The 16,524-nt window shown below is 39.0% G+C and overlaps 1 protein-coding gene across 4 annotated transcripts in view; it reads right to left on the reverse strand.

Annotated features, from left to right (window-relative positions):
- Nucleotides 1-16,524, reverse strand: part of WDR19 (WD repeat domain 19) — a 78,665-nt gene that overhangs the window by 33,086 nt on the left and 29,055 nt on the right. For all 4 annotated transcript variants that reach the window (XM_086406080.1, XM_086406078.1, XM_086406081.1 and 1 more), the window contains 7 exons: nucleotides 14,522-14,671; nucleotides 12,475-12,622; nucleotides 12,142-12,346; nucleotides 9,325-9,484; nucleotides 9,026-9,136; nucleotides 4,619-4,728; nucleotides 520-577 (listed from right to left, as the gene is read on the reverse strand). In XM_086406080.1, the coding sequence (XP_086262206.1) occupies nucleotides 520-577; nucleotides 4,619-4,728; nucleotides 9,026-9,136; nucleotides 9,325-9,484; nucleotides 12,142-12,346; nucleotides 12,475-12,622; nucleotides 14,522-14,671 (942 nt within the window). The remainder of the gene's footprint in view (nucleotides 1-519; nucleotides 578-4,618; nucleotides 4,729-9,025; nucleotides 9,137-9,324; nucleotides 9,485-12,141; nucleotides 12,347-12,474; nucleotides 12,623-14,521; nucleotides 14,672-16,524) is intronic.

A 16,524-nucleotide genomic window follows, 5' to 3' on the forward strand; every position in this document is an offset into this window, starting at 1 on the left:
TTTATCACAAAATTTAGCTTCTTGAGTTAAATTCTGGGATGGTCTGGGACAAGAGAATGGACTGGAATGGTGGGTAAAGTATATGCTTACCAGGTTAATCATAAAAGATACAGCATGAGTAATAAAATGGCAGAAAAACCTTTATGGACTGGGAATTCACTTTTAAAGCAGTTGCTGAAACATTTTAAGAGTGAAACGAAAAGCTTTATGAAAATCATAGCTAGCCTGTAAGTGGAAAGGGATACAAATTTTACTCCCAACCTCAAAAAAAAGCTCATATTTAGGGTCCAATGGAAAACAATGCTTTTTCCGACAGATAAAAATATTGTCAATGTCAGTTTTTAAGAGTTCAAAGTGTTTTAAAATGATTTAACTATGTCCTTGCAAAGTTGTTAATAAACTGAAAAAAAAAGGCTCACCTGCTTCATACTAAACAAATAGAATGCAAATAAGATTATTTCTTACAGGAAACTAACAACAAACTCTAAGATAACTATGCATATCTTCATTCAAGGTTACCTTATTATCACCTGTTATTCCTTTCTCATAATGAGCCAAAGCATTTGCATAATCACCTCTGAAAAAAAAAGAGAGTGAATTTTAATACACATTTAAGCATCTTGTTTACATATACAAGATTTAAAAGATACTCTGTCACTGAGTTGCTTAAGCACATGAAAGGCGTGATACACAATGTTTATGCATGCGTTCTTTGAAGTGCAGGCCAGTATTTTGCTACTTGAAAAATAAGTATTAAGCTACATTATGCTAAGAGTGTAATGTACTAACTTTGTAGTATGCTAGGCATTTTGGGGAGCTACATTAAAATTTTGGGGTCACTTTTGATTAATTATCTCCTTTGGGGTTCTAAGGGACTTCCCTAGTAACTCAGTTGGTAAAGAATCTGCCTGCAATACAGGAGACCCGGGTTTGATCCCTGGGTAGGGAAGATCCCCTGGAGAAGGGAATGGCAACCCACTCCAGTACTCTTGCCTGGAAAAATTCATGGACAGAGGATCTGGTGGGCTACAGTCCATGGGGTCACAAAGAGTTGACACGACTGTTCGACAAACTTTCCTTTCCTCCTTTCCTTTAGGGTTCTAAAGACAATCATGAGACCATGAAAAGCAATGCTTCCCTCCCCCGCCGAATACCCAGTATTTATAAGTGCAATATGTATTGAGAGAACCTGTAGAAATTAAGGAAAATACTGGGGATGACAGTATTAAGGGCCCTGATTCTTATTCTGATAAAAAGTATCATGTTGTTTGTTTAGTCACTAAGACCTGTCGGACTCTGCAGCCCCATGGACTGTAGCCTGCCAGGCTCCTCTGTCTGGCTATTTCCCAGGCAGGAAATATGGGATATCCCAGGCAGGAATACTGAAGTGGGTTGCCATTCTCTTCTCCAGAGGATCTTCCTGACCCAGGGATCGAACTCTTGTCTCCTGTCTCCTGCATTGGCAGGCAGATTCTTTACCACTGAGACAGCAGGGAATATAAATGATACCACTCCCCCTTCCCATGATGGATGCTAATATGGATCTGCATATCTAGAAGTCATATTTATTACCTCAATTCATTCTTACTGCTTGGAACAGGATGGATCAGTGATTGCTTAGTATCCATCTGGAGATCCATTGTACTTTAAGAAACTATCTCCTCCAGAATAAATTAATCAGCTCTGAAAAATCAGCTTAGACCAGTCAACCTCCCTCAGCTTCACTCAATTTCCTCATCTGTTGGTTACAAGGAATTTGTTGGACAGCCCAGAGCTTCACAGTCAGCAGTGTTCCTACGTGGGAATTTCTAACGTTGCCGTGCTACGCTTAGTCGTGTCCGACTCTTTGCAACTCTATGGACTGTAGCCCTCCAGGCCCCTCTGTCCATGGGGATTTTCCAGGCAAGAATACTGGAGTGGGTTGCCATGTCCTCCTCCAGGGGATCTTCCCAACCCAGTGACTGAACCCAGGTCTCCCACACTGCAGGCGGATTCTTAACCATCTGAGCCACCAGGGAAGCCCCAAATACTGAAGTGGGTAGCCTATCCCTCCTCCAGGAGATATTCCCGATCCAGGAATCAAACTGGGGTCTCCTGCATTGCAGGTGGATTCTTTACCAGCTGAACTACCCAGGAAGCCCAGGAATTTCCAATATTTGGACCCAATTACATCAACACAGATAGAGATGTCTCCTGATGGTTCCTCCTATTAAGAGATGCTAAACTGAGACTTGGGAACTCTTACTTTATTTTTATGGTATTTTAGTTCATGTACTTTATTTAATTATTTTATTTTGGAACTCTCATGTGGCTCTAGCTCATGATTCTAATGTCAGACTGGAGAGCGAATTCTTCCCACAGATGTCAGATGGGTCCTTCTTTGATCTAATCAATGTGTTGGCTGTAGAATGAAACAGACTCTTGGAACTGAGCAGAGGCCCAGGGCCTTAGAATCAAAATCAGCAGCTGGTGGGACTCCTCTGGTGGTCCAGGGGCTAAGACATCACACTCTCAATGCAGGGGTCCTGGCTTCAACCCCTCCCTGGTCAGGAAACTAGATCCCACATGCCATAACTGAGAGGTCACGTGCCACAACCAAGAGCTGGTGCAGCCAAATAAATTAATGTTTTTTAAAAATCAGCACCTGGTAGCTACTGGGGTACTGGATTATCACAAGAGTAAGTCTCCTGATTTGGGTGTTGGGGTGCATACCTAGATCATACCTAGATCAGGACCCAGGAGTCAGCACAGAAACAGCAGTGAAAACTATGGAAACTGGTGCCTTCACAGTCACATGTTGACCAAAAACGGTTAAAAAAGTATCAATACATCAGACTTTCAACTGGCTCAGCTCACCTGACTATGATGAGACAGCTTTTGAGGGTTTGCTACAAAGACTGATTCTCCTGAAAGGAGGAACAGTGGAAGTTTTCTGGATAGTTCCAGAGCTTCCTCAAGTGCCTGTGCTTAGACCGGGGAGGGTGGGTCATCTCCCAGTGCAGTGACCCTCTTCTCTTTACTCTCAGCCCCAGTCACTCTCAGGACACAGATGCAGGGCCAGGGCACTGAGGCCTCCTCGCCTGTGTTATGCACTAAGGTTCCTATTTGTTCTTTTCAACATATTGGATTAACTTTGTAAGGGGCAGAAATGTGATAAATTTAGATTAAGATTGACTAAGAAGAAATAAAATCTCCAAAAAGCTTTTATTTGCAAAATGGGGACTTTTAAATAAGGTATCCTGGTTAGAAATGAAAGAGTACTTTTTGGTGGAGTAATTTCTGCAACTATTATCTGTCAATATTCTCAATGACTATAAAGTCTATATGAAAATAAAATGGAACTACATAAAAATGATTTTTAATGTTAGAACCATATTTTCTTTGTTCAAGAAGCAGTGTTTTTCCCATTTTATAATTTTTGAAAATGGAATATATCCTATAATAAATCACCCAGTTATGATGTAGTTGTCACTGCAACTACATATACTTGCAAACTTACATTTGTCAATAAATGATTCATTGCTTGTCTCTGCAGGTATCTGCATTAGTGACATTAACCACAGCTGAATGGGAGTTCAAATTGGATCCTGAAATCCCTCTAAAATTACACTTTTAGGCAGGACTGAAGTAAAAATGTATAGTCTATTAATTAAGACTATTGACAATCAAGACTGTCTAGCAATTAAGAACCAGAGAAGGCAATGGTACCCCACTCCAGTACTCTTGCCTGGAAAATCCCTTGTGGGCTGCAGTCCATGGGGTTGCTAAGAGTCGGACACGACTGAGCGACTTCATTTTCACTTTTCACTTTCATGCATTGGAGAAGGAAATGGCAACCCACTCCAGTGTTCTTGCCTGGAGAATCCTAGGGATGGGGGAGCCTGGGGGGCTGCCCTCTACGGGGTCGCACAGAGTTGGACACGACTGAAGCGACTTAGCAGCAGCAGCAGCAATTAAGAACACTAGAAATTTCTAAATCTCTCAGAAGAGATTATGGCATTTTCAAAGGTAGGCAAGATCTGTGAAGCATATTCATCATGCATCAGCAGGGCTTATTACTCAAGCACTGCACCTTCACCTTGAAAAGCTTCTGGCTTGATTTGCAACATGAACTGATGAATTTTTATCCACGCGCAATTCAATTTTAAAAAGCAGAAGTACAAGTTGAAGCAAATAGAGTTGTGGAACAAAGCCTGATATCTTTCACCATGCCTTGAATTCACACTGCAAATCCTCAAAGTGTTCAACGTGGTCAAGGTCATGATCGTAGATTAAGAAAAGCAGAGTCACCTTGACACTATGTGTAACTGTTGTTGGCCAAATGTGTTTCAAAACAATATTTCTCAATTCAAAACAATTCTAAATATGGAAAAGGCTTAGACCCAAACTGAGATTTTGATGCTGAAAGGGAGTGGATAGATACATGGATAAGACATCATTAGTTAGAATAAAACATTTTTGGATGTATAATTAATATGGTTTTTTTTCCACCTAAGAAGCTACTATTAAATCCATGTATTTAATTATTAAATCAATGGCCTTATAATGAATAGGAGTTTAGAACTGAAGATATTCAATAATTAGTTACTGACTGAAACATATAAAGATGAGGACTTACGTGAATTCAAGCTGAATAGCATATTCTTTTGATATAAACGGTATTTGGTCTGGGGCTAAACGTTTTGCCAATTGTAGAGCGCTGTCCCAGTGCTGCAGATCCCTTCTCATCTATTAGAAAGAGAAAGATATTAATTTCAAATAGCAAATTATTCTGCACAGTTACCATATAGTGCTGGTTTTAATAAAAGTGATTACATTCCCTGGTGGCTCAGTGGACCACTGCCAAGGCAGGGGACATGGGTTTGGTCTGGGAAGATCCTAAGTGGTGAGCCACCACTACTGAGCCTGTGCACTCCAGGGCCAGTGGCTATTACAATGGTTCCTGGCCCTCCAAAACTCAATCCTAAACAAAATCTTATTCTCTTTAGTATTTAATTTGTCTCAATAGGAAAAAATTAAATTGAATTTAAATTAATTCAATCAACTAAATTAAAACTAGTATTTCTTCTTAGAGGGGAGATAATAAAGAAAAAGTTGAGAAATACTTTACTATAGGAATTGATCTTATTTTCTGAGAAAATCTGAACCTGTATCATAAGATGAATAGTAGCAAACATAAATAAAATGTGAATATGTCTTTCTCCCTGGCTCCTGAGGTCTTTTATCTGTGTCTGGTACACAATTCCACAATTCCAAAATTGTATGTAATTATTTTATATTGTTAGGTTAATCATGTTCCCATTATGGCTTGAAATTGTAATTATCTTTTATTTTTTATCTGGCTATAGATTGTGAAAACTGATAAACATCTTTTTACTATTGTGATTATGTAACTATTACTCACTTAATACCACTGTATTATGATTGGTCAACAGAAAAATTACAGAATTCTGTATCACCAAAACTATCATTTAATAGAAAAACCTGTAATCACTTTTTAAAATTCATATGCATATCAGAATTATCTTGGAATTTTTTTTTGAAAAATACAAGTACAAATGCCCAGGTATTGCTTTTTTTTTTTTTTTTGCTAAAGTTCCAGTTTCTAATGAACAGCCATGTTATCAGAGAATGGCATTGAAACATGTAAAATATCATATGTGAAACAAATCACCAGTCCAGGTTTGATGCATGATACAGGGTGCTCAGGGTTGGTGCACTGGGATGACCCAGAGGGATGGGATGGGGAGGGAGGTGGGAGAAGGGTTCAGGATGGGGAACACATGCACACTCAGGGTGGATTCAAGTCAATGTATGGCAATACCAATAAAATATTGTAAAGTAAAATAAATTAATTAATTAAAAATAAATAAATACACCTGGAATATACGAGGATCTTTCCTTTTTATCTAGTTTGTTTCATTTTTTCTATTTCATATTTAGTGCTCCCATTTCATTTTGTTTATGTTTTCCAATTTTCCATCTTTTCTTTTTTTGGATGTTCTTTCTCAAGTGTTTATCAAGCATAGTAGAAAAGCTTTTGTAAACATATATATATATATTTTTAAAAACTTATGAATTTTTGCCTTACTAAAAAATTAATGACATTTTGATTCCACTTGTTTTTCTTAGTATGAATAGAACGCTAGATTTCCAAATTAAAACAGATACGCAACAAGCAACAAAGGTTTACTGTATAGCACAGAGAACAGAATGATGTAATAACCTATACTGGAAAATAATTTCAGAAATAACGTGTATATGTATAACTGAGTCACACACACAAAAAAGAATTCTACTTTTTGAAATTGCCAGTTTTTCTAAATGTCCTATGGACATCTAATAACATATGAGATACAAAATTTTAAATATATTTATGTAGGATATGATTAGGGCTTCCCAGGTGGCACTAGGAGTAAAGAACCCACCTGCCAATGCAGGAGATATAAGAGATGTGAGTTTGACCCCTGGGTCTGGAAGATCCCCTGCAGGAGGGCATGACAACCCACTCCAGTATTCTTGCCTGGAGAATCCCATGGACAGAGGAGCCTGGCAGGTGCAGTCCAGTGGGTCACAAAGAGATGGACATGACTGAAGTGACTTAGCACACAAGCACACAGGATATGATTAACATAAATTAATTAAATATAAATCTATTATATTTAAATTATTAATGACATCATTCAAGATGCTCCTATTCTTTTTTCTGCACTTGATAAAATAGTCTCAGAGAAATGTTAATATGTCTCACTATGATTATATATTGCTTCTTTTCCCTTTTATTTCTTCTGATTTTTGCTCTATGTCTTTTGTTTCTTTGTTAAGTGTCTAATGGTTTATGATATCTATCTTCTTTGTGAATTGTTCCTTTTATCATTAAAATATTCATCTTTGTTTCATTTAAAATAAATAATAAAAAACCATTAAAGAGTAAACCATTAATCTTCTGGAGTTCATTCCTCACTTTATTCACCCTTTGTACAGAATTAACAATGGCTAACATTTTGCAAGTGATATTTTCTACTCTAAGACTTTAGCCTATTTACTTTCCACAACTAGGCCTTTTATAATGAGCTGTTCCTGTGCCCATTTTAGGGATCCAGAACTGAGGCAAAGAGAGGCTAGTTTTGTACACACAGTCACTGTTAGTGTGTGGCAGGGCTGAGCAGTAGGACTTTGCCTCCAACGTTTTTACTTAGCTAACATGTCAGCCTTCAAAGTGAGGTTAAAGGAACAATGGGGTGCAGTCACCTCTTCCCATTGTGAAGCCATCAGCTTAAATCCTTTACGAAGCCAGGAGCACATGACAAGTGTCCACAGCTAACGCAGAAGAGCGAGGATGACATCTCTGCCCTCACTCAGGGAAGCCCTGTTCCTACTCCAGCACATACCAATCCAAGATCTGAAAATTTCTCAGGGTGTCCCCAGTCATCTCAAATAATATTGTGAGTGCATGCGTGCTAAGTCGCTTCAGTCACGTCTGACTCTTTGCAAGCTCATGGACTTGCAAAGTAGCCCGCCAGGCTCCTTTGTCCATGGGATTCTCCATGCATGAATACTGGAGTGGGTTGCCACTTCCTACTCCAGGGGATCTTCCTGACCCAAGGATTGGGTCACATGTCTTTCATCTGTTGTATTGGCAGGCGGGTTGTTTACCACTAGTGCCACCTGGAAAGCCAATAACACTGAAACATCATCTAATTTTTTTCTTAACATTCAGTTCACTTAAAATTTAAAAATGAAATTTGCTGTGGCCAAAACTTCCAAAACTAAAGAGACACAGATGTATAGAACACTCTTTTGGATTCTGTGGGAGAGGGAGACGGTGGGATGATTTCGGAGAATGGCATTGAAACATGTATAATATCATATAAGAAACGAATCACCAGTCCAGGTTCGATGCATGATACAGGATGCTTGGGGCTGGTGCACTGGGATGACCCAGAGGGATGGTACGGGGAGGGAGGTGGGAGGGGGGTGTTCAGGATGGAGAGCACGTGTACACCCGTGGTGGATTCATGTTAATGTATGGCAAAACCTACAATATTGTAAAGTAATTAACCTCCAATTAAAATAAATAAATTTAAATTAAAAAAAATGAAATTTGCTATAGAACAATTTGAAAAAGAGAAGTCGTAAAATCAGTAGCAAATATGCTTTCTTTATGTGGCTGTGGAAATGTTAGCTGAGGTGGAACAAAGTTAGTGATGAAAGCCATCATCTGTGTCTTTACAGTCAATCTGGCACAGTCAATCTTAGTTCCCAAAGATCTAATCTCATTCTTACGTCTTTACGGCAACCCTACGGGCTAGATATTATTATCCCTCCTTTAAATGGGATCTAGGGCACTGAGACATGGAATAACTTGCCCAAGGGCACAAAGAGGTGGGATTTGAAACCAGTCCCGTCCAACTCTGAAGTCCACGTTCTTAACTGCTCTTCTACACAGCCACAGTTCTCTCCTACCTGTGTGGCCCTAGGTCCTGCATTCTGTTCTGGCCCTTCCCTTGTAATGCTCACCTCTGGGAAACTGGTGATGATACACAAGCCTTAGCCTCCCCTTCTTCACACACAAGAGAACGTCACACAGTAAATGATAAATGTGCCTCAGGTTTCCCATTTGGAAAATAGAGAAAATAATAGTATTATCTCACAGGACTGTTGTGAGGGTTGAATGAATTAAAATATTTATGTGAACACTTAGAAAAGTACCTGGTACACGTAAGCACTCAATAAATGATGGCTGTTTCCATTTGTATGTGTTTTTGTAAGTTACAGGATCTGTTCTCTTTAGATACACTCTGACTCTAAATTAATGGGTAATGTAACAATACCATGCCTTTTACTGCTCCATAGAAAGCAGAGTGAAAATACTTCTAAGGTTAATGAATACTCAGGGGTTCTTGAAGCTGAAGTCTGAGTTCAAGGAGGGGGAAGGCATGTGGTGCCTGGTGCTGAGAGATGTTAACTCTTTAAAAGAGGTGAGAGCCTCTTTGTGCGTTCTTTCCCTCATCTGCTGCCTTACCTCAAGGGCGGCAACAGGGCAGCTGGATGCCAGGTACAGGTCCTGAGCCAGGTTGAAGTCATCGCTGAACATGGCAAGGTGTCCTGCCAGAAGATTGTAGTCCTCTATTCCCTACAAATAAAAACAGTTTTAATGAGAAGAAACTCAAGGGTTTAATTTTTTATTTAAGGACTGTGCTTAGGAAGAAGTGGTAGTATCTATCAGTTTTTGAGCTAGGTAAGACTAACTGCAGAAATTTAAATGCTTGACTCAGTATCATTTAAATGCGAATCTGATAATTCCCATAAGATGCTGTTTACCTTTATTTGTTCCAAGGACATCACCATGCCAACGTTTCCAATAGTGCGATAAACACGGATTGCAAACTCCACTTCCATGTGGTGTAGACAGGCTCTGGCCAGTTCATTCCAAGCAGCCTGGTCATTGAGAATCTTGCACAGTTCCCAGGCATCAGGAAACCTGGCATTTGAACATATGAGCATAATCAAGGAGCTCTATTTGTTTCCCACTAGGCAGCTTTTAGACTGTATGTAATTTAATGTTATGCCTTAGATTAATTTTGCAAAATATTTTTCAATCTTTAATCATTTCCAAGTTATAAAAGAACCACATAAACTTTTCTTCCTTTTTTGTATAGATGTTTATTCCTGAATTTATTGAAGTAATCTGAGTCTACGCTGTGTGACCACCCTCCCTCATCAGTAACTAATTCTACTCACTTATTTTTTGGTTTACTTGACACACATGAAAATTATTTCTGCTGTCATGTAAGTCTAATAACATTAGTATTCTATTCCTATAAGCTGGGAAATTTAAAATAGGTCAGCCCACTATGGCCTGCAGCTTCCTGCTTTGGGAAATAAAGTGAGTGGAAGACAGCCACCAGCCCGCCTACCCTTTATGAGCTGTCTGGGCTGCTCTCACTCTGACAACCAACCTGGGCGGTTTTGATGGACCCTATGGCCCTGAAAGCCTGAAGTACCATTTTGACCATAACAGAAAAAGCTTGCTGACTTCTGGTCTAAAACTTAACCACAAATGTCAATGAGACTTTTTGTGGGACTCCTATATTAATGAACATGTCACCCTCCCCATCTAGTCATCAATCTAGTTTCCACCCAACACACACTCACTGAGCACTGTTATGTGCCAGGGTCTGTGCTTGGAACCAAGATGTAAGTATCAAATGCAGTCACTGTCCTTAGGTGGTCACACTTGGGGAAGGCAGAAGAGACACGTGAGCAAACAGAGGACTATGACACAGGATGACAGAGGTACCAGAGTGCCTATGATATGTGCATCTTTGTGCTTCGTGCTTTGCATACATTATCTCGCTGGATCACCCTAACAACCCTATTCCCTATGTATCATTATTATTTCTCCTTTATAAAGGAGGAAAGTGAGGCTTAGAGGCCTTAAAAAGCCAGCCTAGTGGTAAGAGACAATGTGCCCTAAACCACTCTGCACACCAGATCCTGGCTCTGAGGCAACACATGAGAAAGGCCTCAATCTATACTGCCAGTGGTCAGGGGCTTCAAGGAAGGCTTCCTGGAGGAGAGGGCTTTGCTGAATGGTGGAGAATGAGGCGTTACTACCTACACAGACAGGGAAGGGCAGTCTAAGATGCGAAAGCAGCACATGCCAAGGCAGGAAATCATGAAAAATTATTGAGTTCAAGCAGTCAGTGGACAGACAGCAGTGGAGGAGTCGGGGCAGGTGAGGCTGGTATTAAATCAGCAAGAGCTGAGTGTGTCAGACTGAGGTCCCTGAGAAATAAGGGTTTCTTCCTAAAGGCAATGGGAAGTCACTGAGGATCAGACTCACATTTTCCAAAGTGTACGGACAATAGATTGTCTTGAGGCTACCTGGAGAGAGAGCCGTCAGAAGTCGCTCTGCTACACGTTACTCCATTGGAAGGCCTGAGTTAAGGTGGAGGAATAGTGGAGGAGAAAAAGACCTGGGTGTGTTTGGGTGTGTATGCATGTGTGTGGGTGTGTATACATGTGTGTGGGTGTGCGCTGTAGGGCATGTGCACAACATGATTTGGGCAGGGGGAGAAAAGGAGGCTGGGAAAGATGATGACGCGGGTTTGAGGAACTCGTGGACTCCCAGCTACACAGGACTGGGAGGTACTGGTGATACAGGTTTAAGTCAAGGATGCATATTCTGGAGTTAACCTCATATATAAGGTATTGAAACCACCTTTGAGGAGATTCATTCTGGAAGAATAATTAGAGTGAGAAGATAAGAAAGGAGCCCAAGGGACCCTGAGGAAGAGCAACATTTACACAAAGGAATTCACAGTCACCCTAAGAGGTGAGAGGAAAAAGCAGGGGTAGCTCAGACGGTAAGGCGTCCGCCTACAATGCAGGAGACCCAGGTTCGATCCCTGGGTTGGGAAGATCCCCTGGAGAAGGAAATGGCACCCCACTCCAGTACTCTTGCCTGGAGAATCCCATGGAAGGAGGAGCCTGGTGGGCTACAGCCCATGGGGTCACAAAGAGTCGGACATGACTGAGCAACTTCACTCACTTGAGGAGATTTACTCTGGAAGAATAATTAGAGTGAGAAGAGAAGAAAGGAGCCCAAGGGACCCTGAGGAAGAGCAACATTTACAAAAAGGAATTCACTGTGGTCCTAAGAGGTGAGAGGAAAAAGCAGGGGAAAAAAAATCTCAAGTAAGATAAAATCTAACTTTGTTATAATGAAATTAAGGGAGTGTTGAAATAATTACATTTATTAGAATTTCACAATAACTGTGCTATTTGGGAGATTAGAAACTTTTTGTTCTGATGGGCTTTTCCCATAGTACAAAAGCCCTTCCTTTAGAATTTACATATATTCTCAAATCGATCATATCTGAGCCTCATGATAATCCCGTGAAGTAAATGAGGTAAATACTATTATCTCCATCTTTTTTTTCGGGTCATGCTGTGTGGCATGCACGATCTTAGTTCCCCAACCAGTGATCGAACCTGTGCTCCCTGCATTGGAAGAATATAGTCTTATTAATCACTGGATGGCCAGGGAATTCCTTTCCATCTATTTTCACAAGATTTGACCTTTAAAATCACAAAAGGAAATGAGAAGCTCCACAAGAAGTGTTTAAGCCATACCTTTTCAGCATTAAAGTCTGTGTCAGCACCTGCCTCAGTTCATGAGGCCCCACGTCTTTTAAAGTGTCGAGGAAGCGGTGAGTGCTTAGGTAGATGTTGTTTATTTTTCCACTCTGGGTCTGGCAGGTCAACTCTCCATTATATAACAGCAAAGGTTTATGAGAGAAAGGAACTTTGGTGCCACCAGCCAGAATGACCTTGGATCCTATATTATAAAACAGACACCTTAATGTTAAAAGCTAATACTCAGCAGACACATTAAAAAAAAATGTTTTAATTTTAGTGCAATGGAAATGTAATTCTCAACAAACAAACAAAAAAGTGATTAAGTACCTTGGATAGTGTCCTTGTGAAAGACATACGTGTACACCTTATCGTCATCATAGGCAATAAATACACCTTTATCCATTGGCCAGTTTTCCCAAAGAACACCTTTAATGGTTGGTGAAAAGTCTGGAATCTCATAGGTAGCATCATTAACCTAAAAATTGAGGATTTACAGATTTTACCCAAGTCTGCACTTAAACCATTATCATTTGCCTTGGTAGGATGGAGCTTGTCTGCAGCCTTAGCTGGCAAAGCTTACCAACTCATATTCAACTTGCCAACATCCTAAGATAAATGAAGAAAAGTTTCTTTTCCCCTTTCTATAATGAGCATAGCTTGCAAAAAACTGTAGTTACATGCAAAATCAAGGGTTTTATCTAAAATTTGGTGAATTTGCCAGAAAAACTACAAGTCTGGACACAAAACTTCAGGTTAAGAAAAAAAGTTGAAGTTGCTCAAAATGATAACAGAAATATTAACTATGAACACACTTGTGCTTAGAGAATTTCCAATAATATTGGGTACAGAAATGCTCCAACTAGAGAAGAAACAAAATAATTCATACACGATTTGAGATCTAAATAAATTCCACTTGGTACATTTTATTTAAAAACATGCATTCCAACAATGTATTCCAACAAACTGTAATTACAGTAATATAAGCTATTAAAAAAAATCAACCCATATATCCCTATAAACTCAGGCAGATAGGCTTACATATATATCCTGAAAGGAAATCTCTACAAGATTTAATTTCCTTATTAAGTAGGGGGAACTCAAGGTCATCTTTACATTCAGGTTGTTTTTCCTCATTTATTTTGTAACTGAGAAATGGGTTGGAAAGAACTACAATATTAGGAATTTTGAATAAATAATCCAGGCACTTCTGTGGAAATCTGTTACACATTTGTCAAAGAAAGAAAAGAAAAGAAATAAAGAGAAGAGAAAAAGAAAAAGGGAGGAAGGAAGTTTTACTATCTAGGAGAGTATATCGTGAGTGAGAGCTATCTTCAGGGAATGTGTCTTCACTGTGGTAAAGCTAAGACACCTGGGAACAGTTACTAAGGTTCAGTCCAAGCGCAGCTGTAGGCTGTGTCAACTATGAACAAAAATATACTAACTGAATATCAAAAAAAAAAAAAAAAATCCAAGTATAGTAAGCGAGATAAAACCACACTATTTCCTTTTTTCTAAATTTAGCCTTGTAAAAATTAAGGATGTTTAAAAATAGGAGTAACTAAATCTAAAAATCTTCATCAACCCTGACTATTCATTGGAAGGACGGATGCTGACGCTCCAATACTTGGCCACCTGATGTGAAGAACTGACTCATTGGAAAACACCCTGATGCTGGGAAAGAGTGGAGGCAGGAGCAGAAGAGAGTGACAGAGGATGAGATGGTTGGATGGCATTACCAACTCAAAGGACATGACTTTGAGCAAACTTCTCCAAGATAAAAACTTCCTTTATCTTGGACATGAGACAGTCAAGGACTGGGAAGCCCGGTATGCTGCAGTCCATGGGATCGCAAAGAATCAGACACAACTGAATGACTGAACAACAATAAAAAAAAGTCTAAAAACGGAATCATCTGTTTTTAAATCACCTAATTAAAAAAAAATATTTCCTCTGTGTTCAGGATCTTTAAGAAAAGAGGAAAATCAACTGGGGTGGGCAGAAAGGACAGGGAACAGTCCTTGCTCTCTGAAGCTATTGCATTTCCAGAGAGAAAATTCATGTTACCTGAAGATACACTGTAATACTGTGCCATAAATAAGGTTAAAATGATGCAGAATAAGAACTATTTTTTCCATTAAAAAGTCTAAGATTTTTTAACACTTAAAAATTACAAAATAATGTAAAAAGTTTTCTAGATGAAAACAGTCATGAAAACAAATCACAAATATACCACAAACATAATAACAAAGTACTATAATTCTCGGCACTGTTTTAGAAAAAGTGATCTTATATATGAAATATATTTTAAAAACACTTTTTTCTTCATCTGTTGCCATTTAAAAAAATAACTATTTGAAAACTTTTCTAGACTTACTGGACAGTAGACATATCCATCACTTTTTTCATCAATGAAAACTAATCTGGTCCCATTTGGGTCAGGAAAAATCTTTTTCACACTGACGGGATGTCGATAATCATTAACAAACTGCCAGTCTTCAATGTAGAAATACTGAATGACACCAGTCTAAAAAAATCCAGTCACAGAAATGAAAGGCTGTCAAGAAAATACTGATTTTTCAGCATTTATGTTAAGCATATTTCCTAATTTGAAAAAAATAAGTCATATTTTTGATCAAGGAAGAGTCTAAAAATATTTACTATATAAGCAAAGTACAGATCCAAGAAAGTAAGTTAAATGAGTATGTACATCTAACTCAACAGCCTATTATTAGTTCTAATATCCTTAGTCATATTAAAGCTTAATTGATTTTCAGATTTCCCACTTGTAAGAAATACTCTTATTGGTTAAGAGTAACTTTCAAGTTATATTATTTTAAATATTTTTGCTGTAAATAAATTAGAAAATTAAGTTTAAAATAAACAAAACCCCACAAGATACAGTCATAGTTCTCTAATAACAATGAACACGTAGACATCAAAATTTAAAAATATACCATTTCTAATCACTCAAAAAAATGAAATACTTAGGTGTAAATTTAACAAAGCATGCATAGGACTTGTGTGTTGAAAACTAAAAATCACTAATGAAAGAATGCAAGAATATCTAAATAAATGGAGAGGCAGACTGTGTTCATGGATTGGTATCAGAATAAAGATGTTATTTCTCCTGAACTGATATACAAGATTTTTTTGTAGATACAGACAAGATTATTCTAAAATTTATATGGCCCTGCAAAGGAACTAGAATAGGTAAAACAGTTGTGAAAAAAAATGGGAAAACCGGTCTGTTAATTTTTTTTTTTTATAGCTACAGCAATCATTGTGTAGTACTGGTGGAGGGACAGACACACAGACCATTGGAATAGACTAGAAAAGCCAGATTGTTATCAAGGATTAAGGATAAGGCAAAGGCAAGAAGAAAGTGGGTGTGGAGATAAATGCAACATGAAGGGTCCTGGTGCTGACAGAATTGTTCTGTATCTTGCCTGTTAATGTCAATACCCTGGTTGTGATACGTAATATAATGTTACCATTGGGGGAAACTAGGAAAAGGATTTATAGGATCTCTCTGTATTGTTTCTTATACCTGCATATCAGTCTACGATGATCCCAAAACAGAAAGTTTAATTAAAATAAAAACACATGTTAACATCTTACATTTCTATTCAGGCCAAGATGGTGTGACTAGACTTGACTTGCCCACCCAAAAGAACCAAAAATAACAGACGAAAGACATGAAAAATGATTTTCAAGATACTGGAATAAGGCAACACAGGATAATGGTCTCTTGGAGATGGGAAACAAGATAAGTCCTGTGATTGCTCCAGTTTTTGCCTTGGGAGAGTTTTCAAGCCATGGCAAAGGGAGGGAACATGCAGGTGGAGCACGACTCTGAGTTGAGGAGATAGAGCTGAGGATTCAGTGGGGCAGAAGGGAGTGGCTAGACTTGCAGCATATAATACCAGAGAGCAGAGAGATGCACTGAGACAGAGCACTGAAGATCTTCAGAGGGTCCACCTTGAGTCTTCAGCAGAGTATTGATCACTGCACACTTATGAGAAAATTGTCAAAGCCAGGGAGAAGAACCATCCAAAGGCATTAGAGGAAACAGTGACTGGCACTCACACAGAATTGGGAACAGTGACTGTTTTCAATAGGCAGATTAGAAAACGTAATTCACAGGATACTGGGTGGAGTACTCAGGAAGATCTTGCCTCAAAAGTGGGAAATAATTAGTTGTAGACTAAGCAGTGTTTCAGGCTTCCCTGATGGCTCGGTGGTAAAGAAGCTGCCTGCCCATGCAGGATATGACACAGGAGATGGGGGTTCAGTCCCTGGGTTGGGAAGATCCCCTGGAGAAGGAAACAGCAGTCCACTCCAGTATTTTTGCCTGAGAAATCCCATGGACAGAGGAGC

Source organism: Bos grunniens, chromosome 6 (assembly GCF_055505025.1).
Source record: "Bos grunniens cultivar Pamir isolate PY7600 chromosome 6, Bosgru_T2T1.0, whole genome shotgun sequence".
Classification (NCBI taxonomy): Eukaryota; Metazoa; Chordata; class Mammalia; order Artiodactyla; family Bovidae; genus Bos; species Bos grunniens.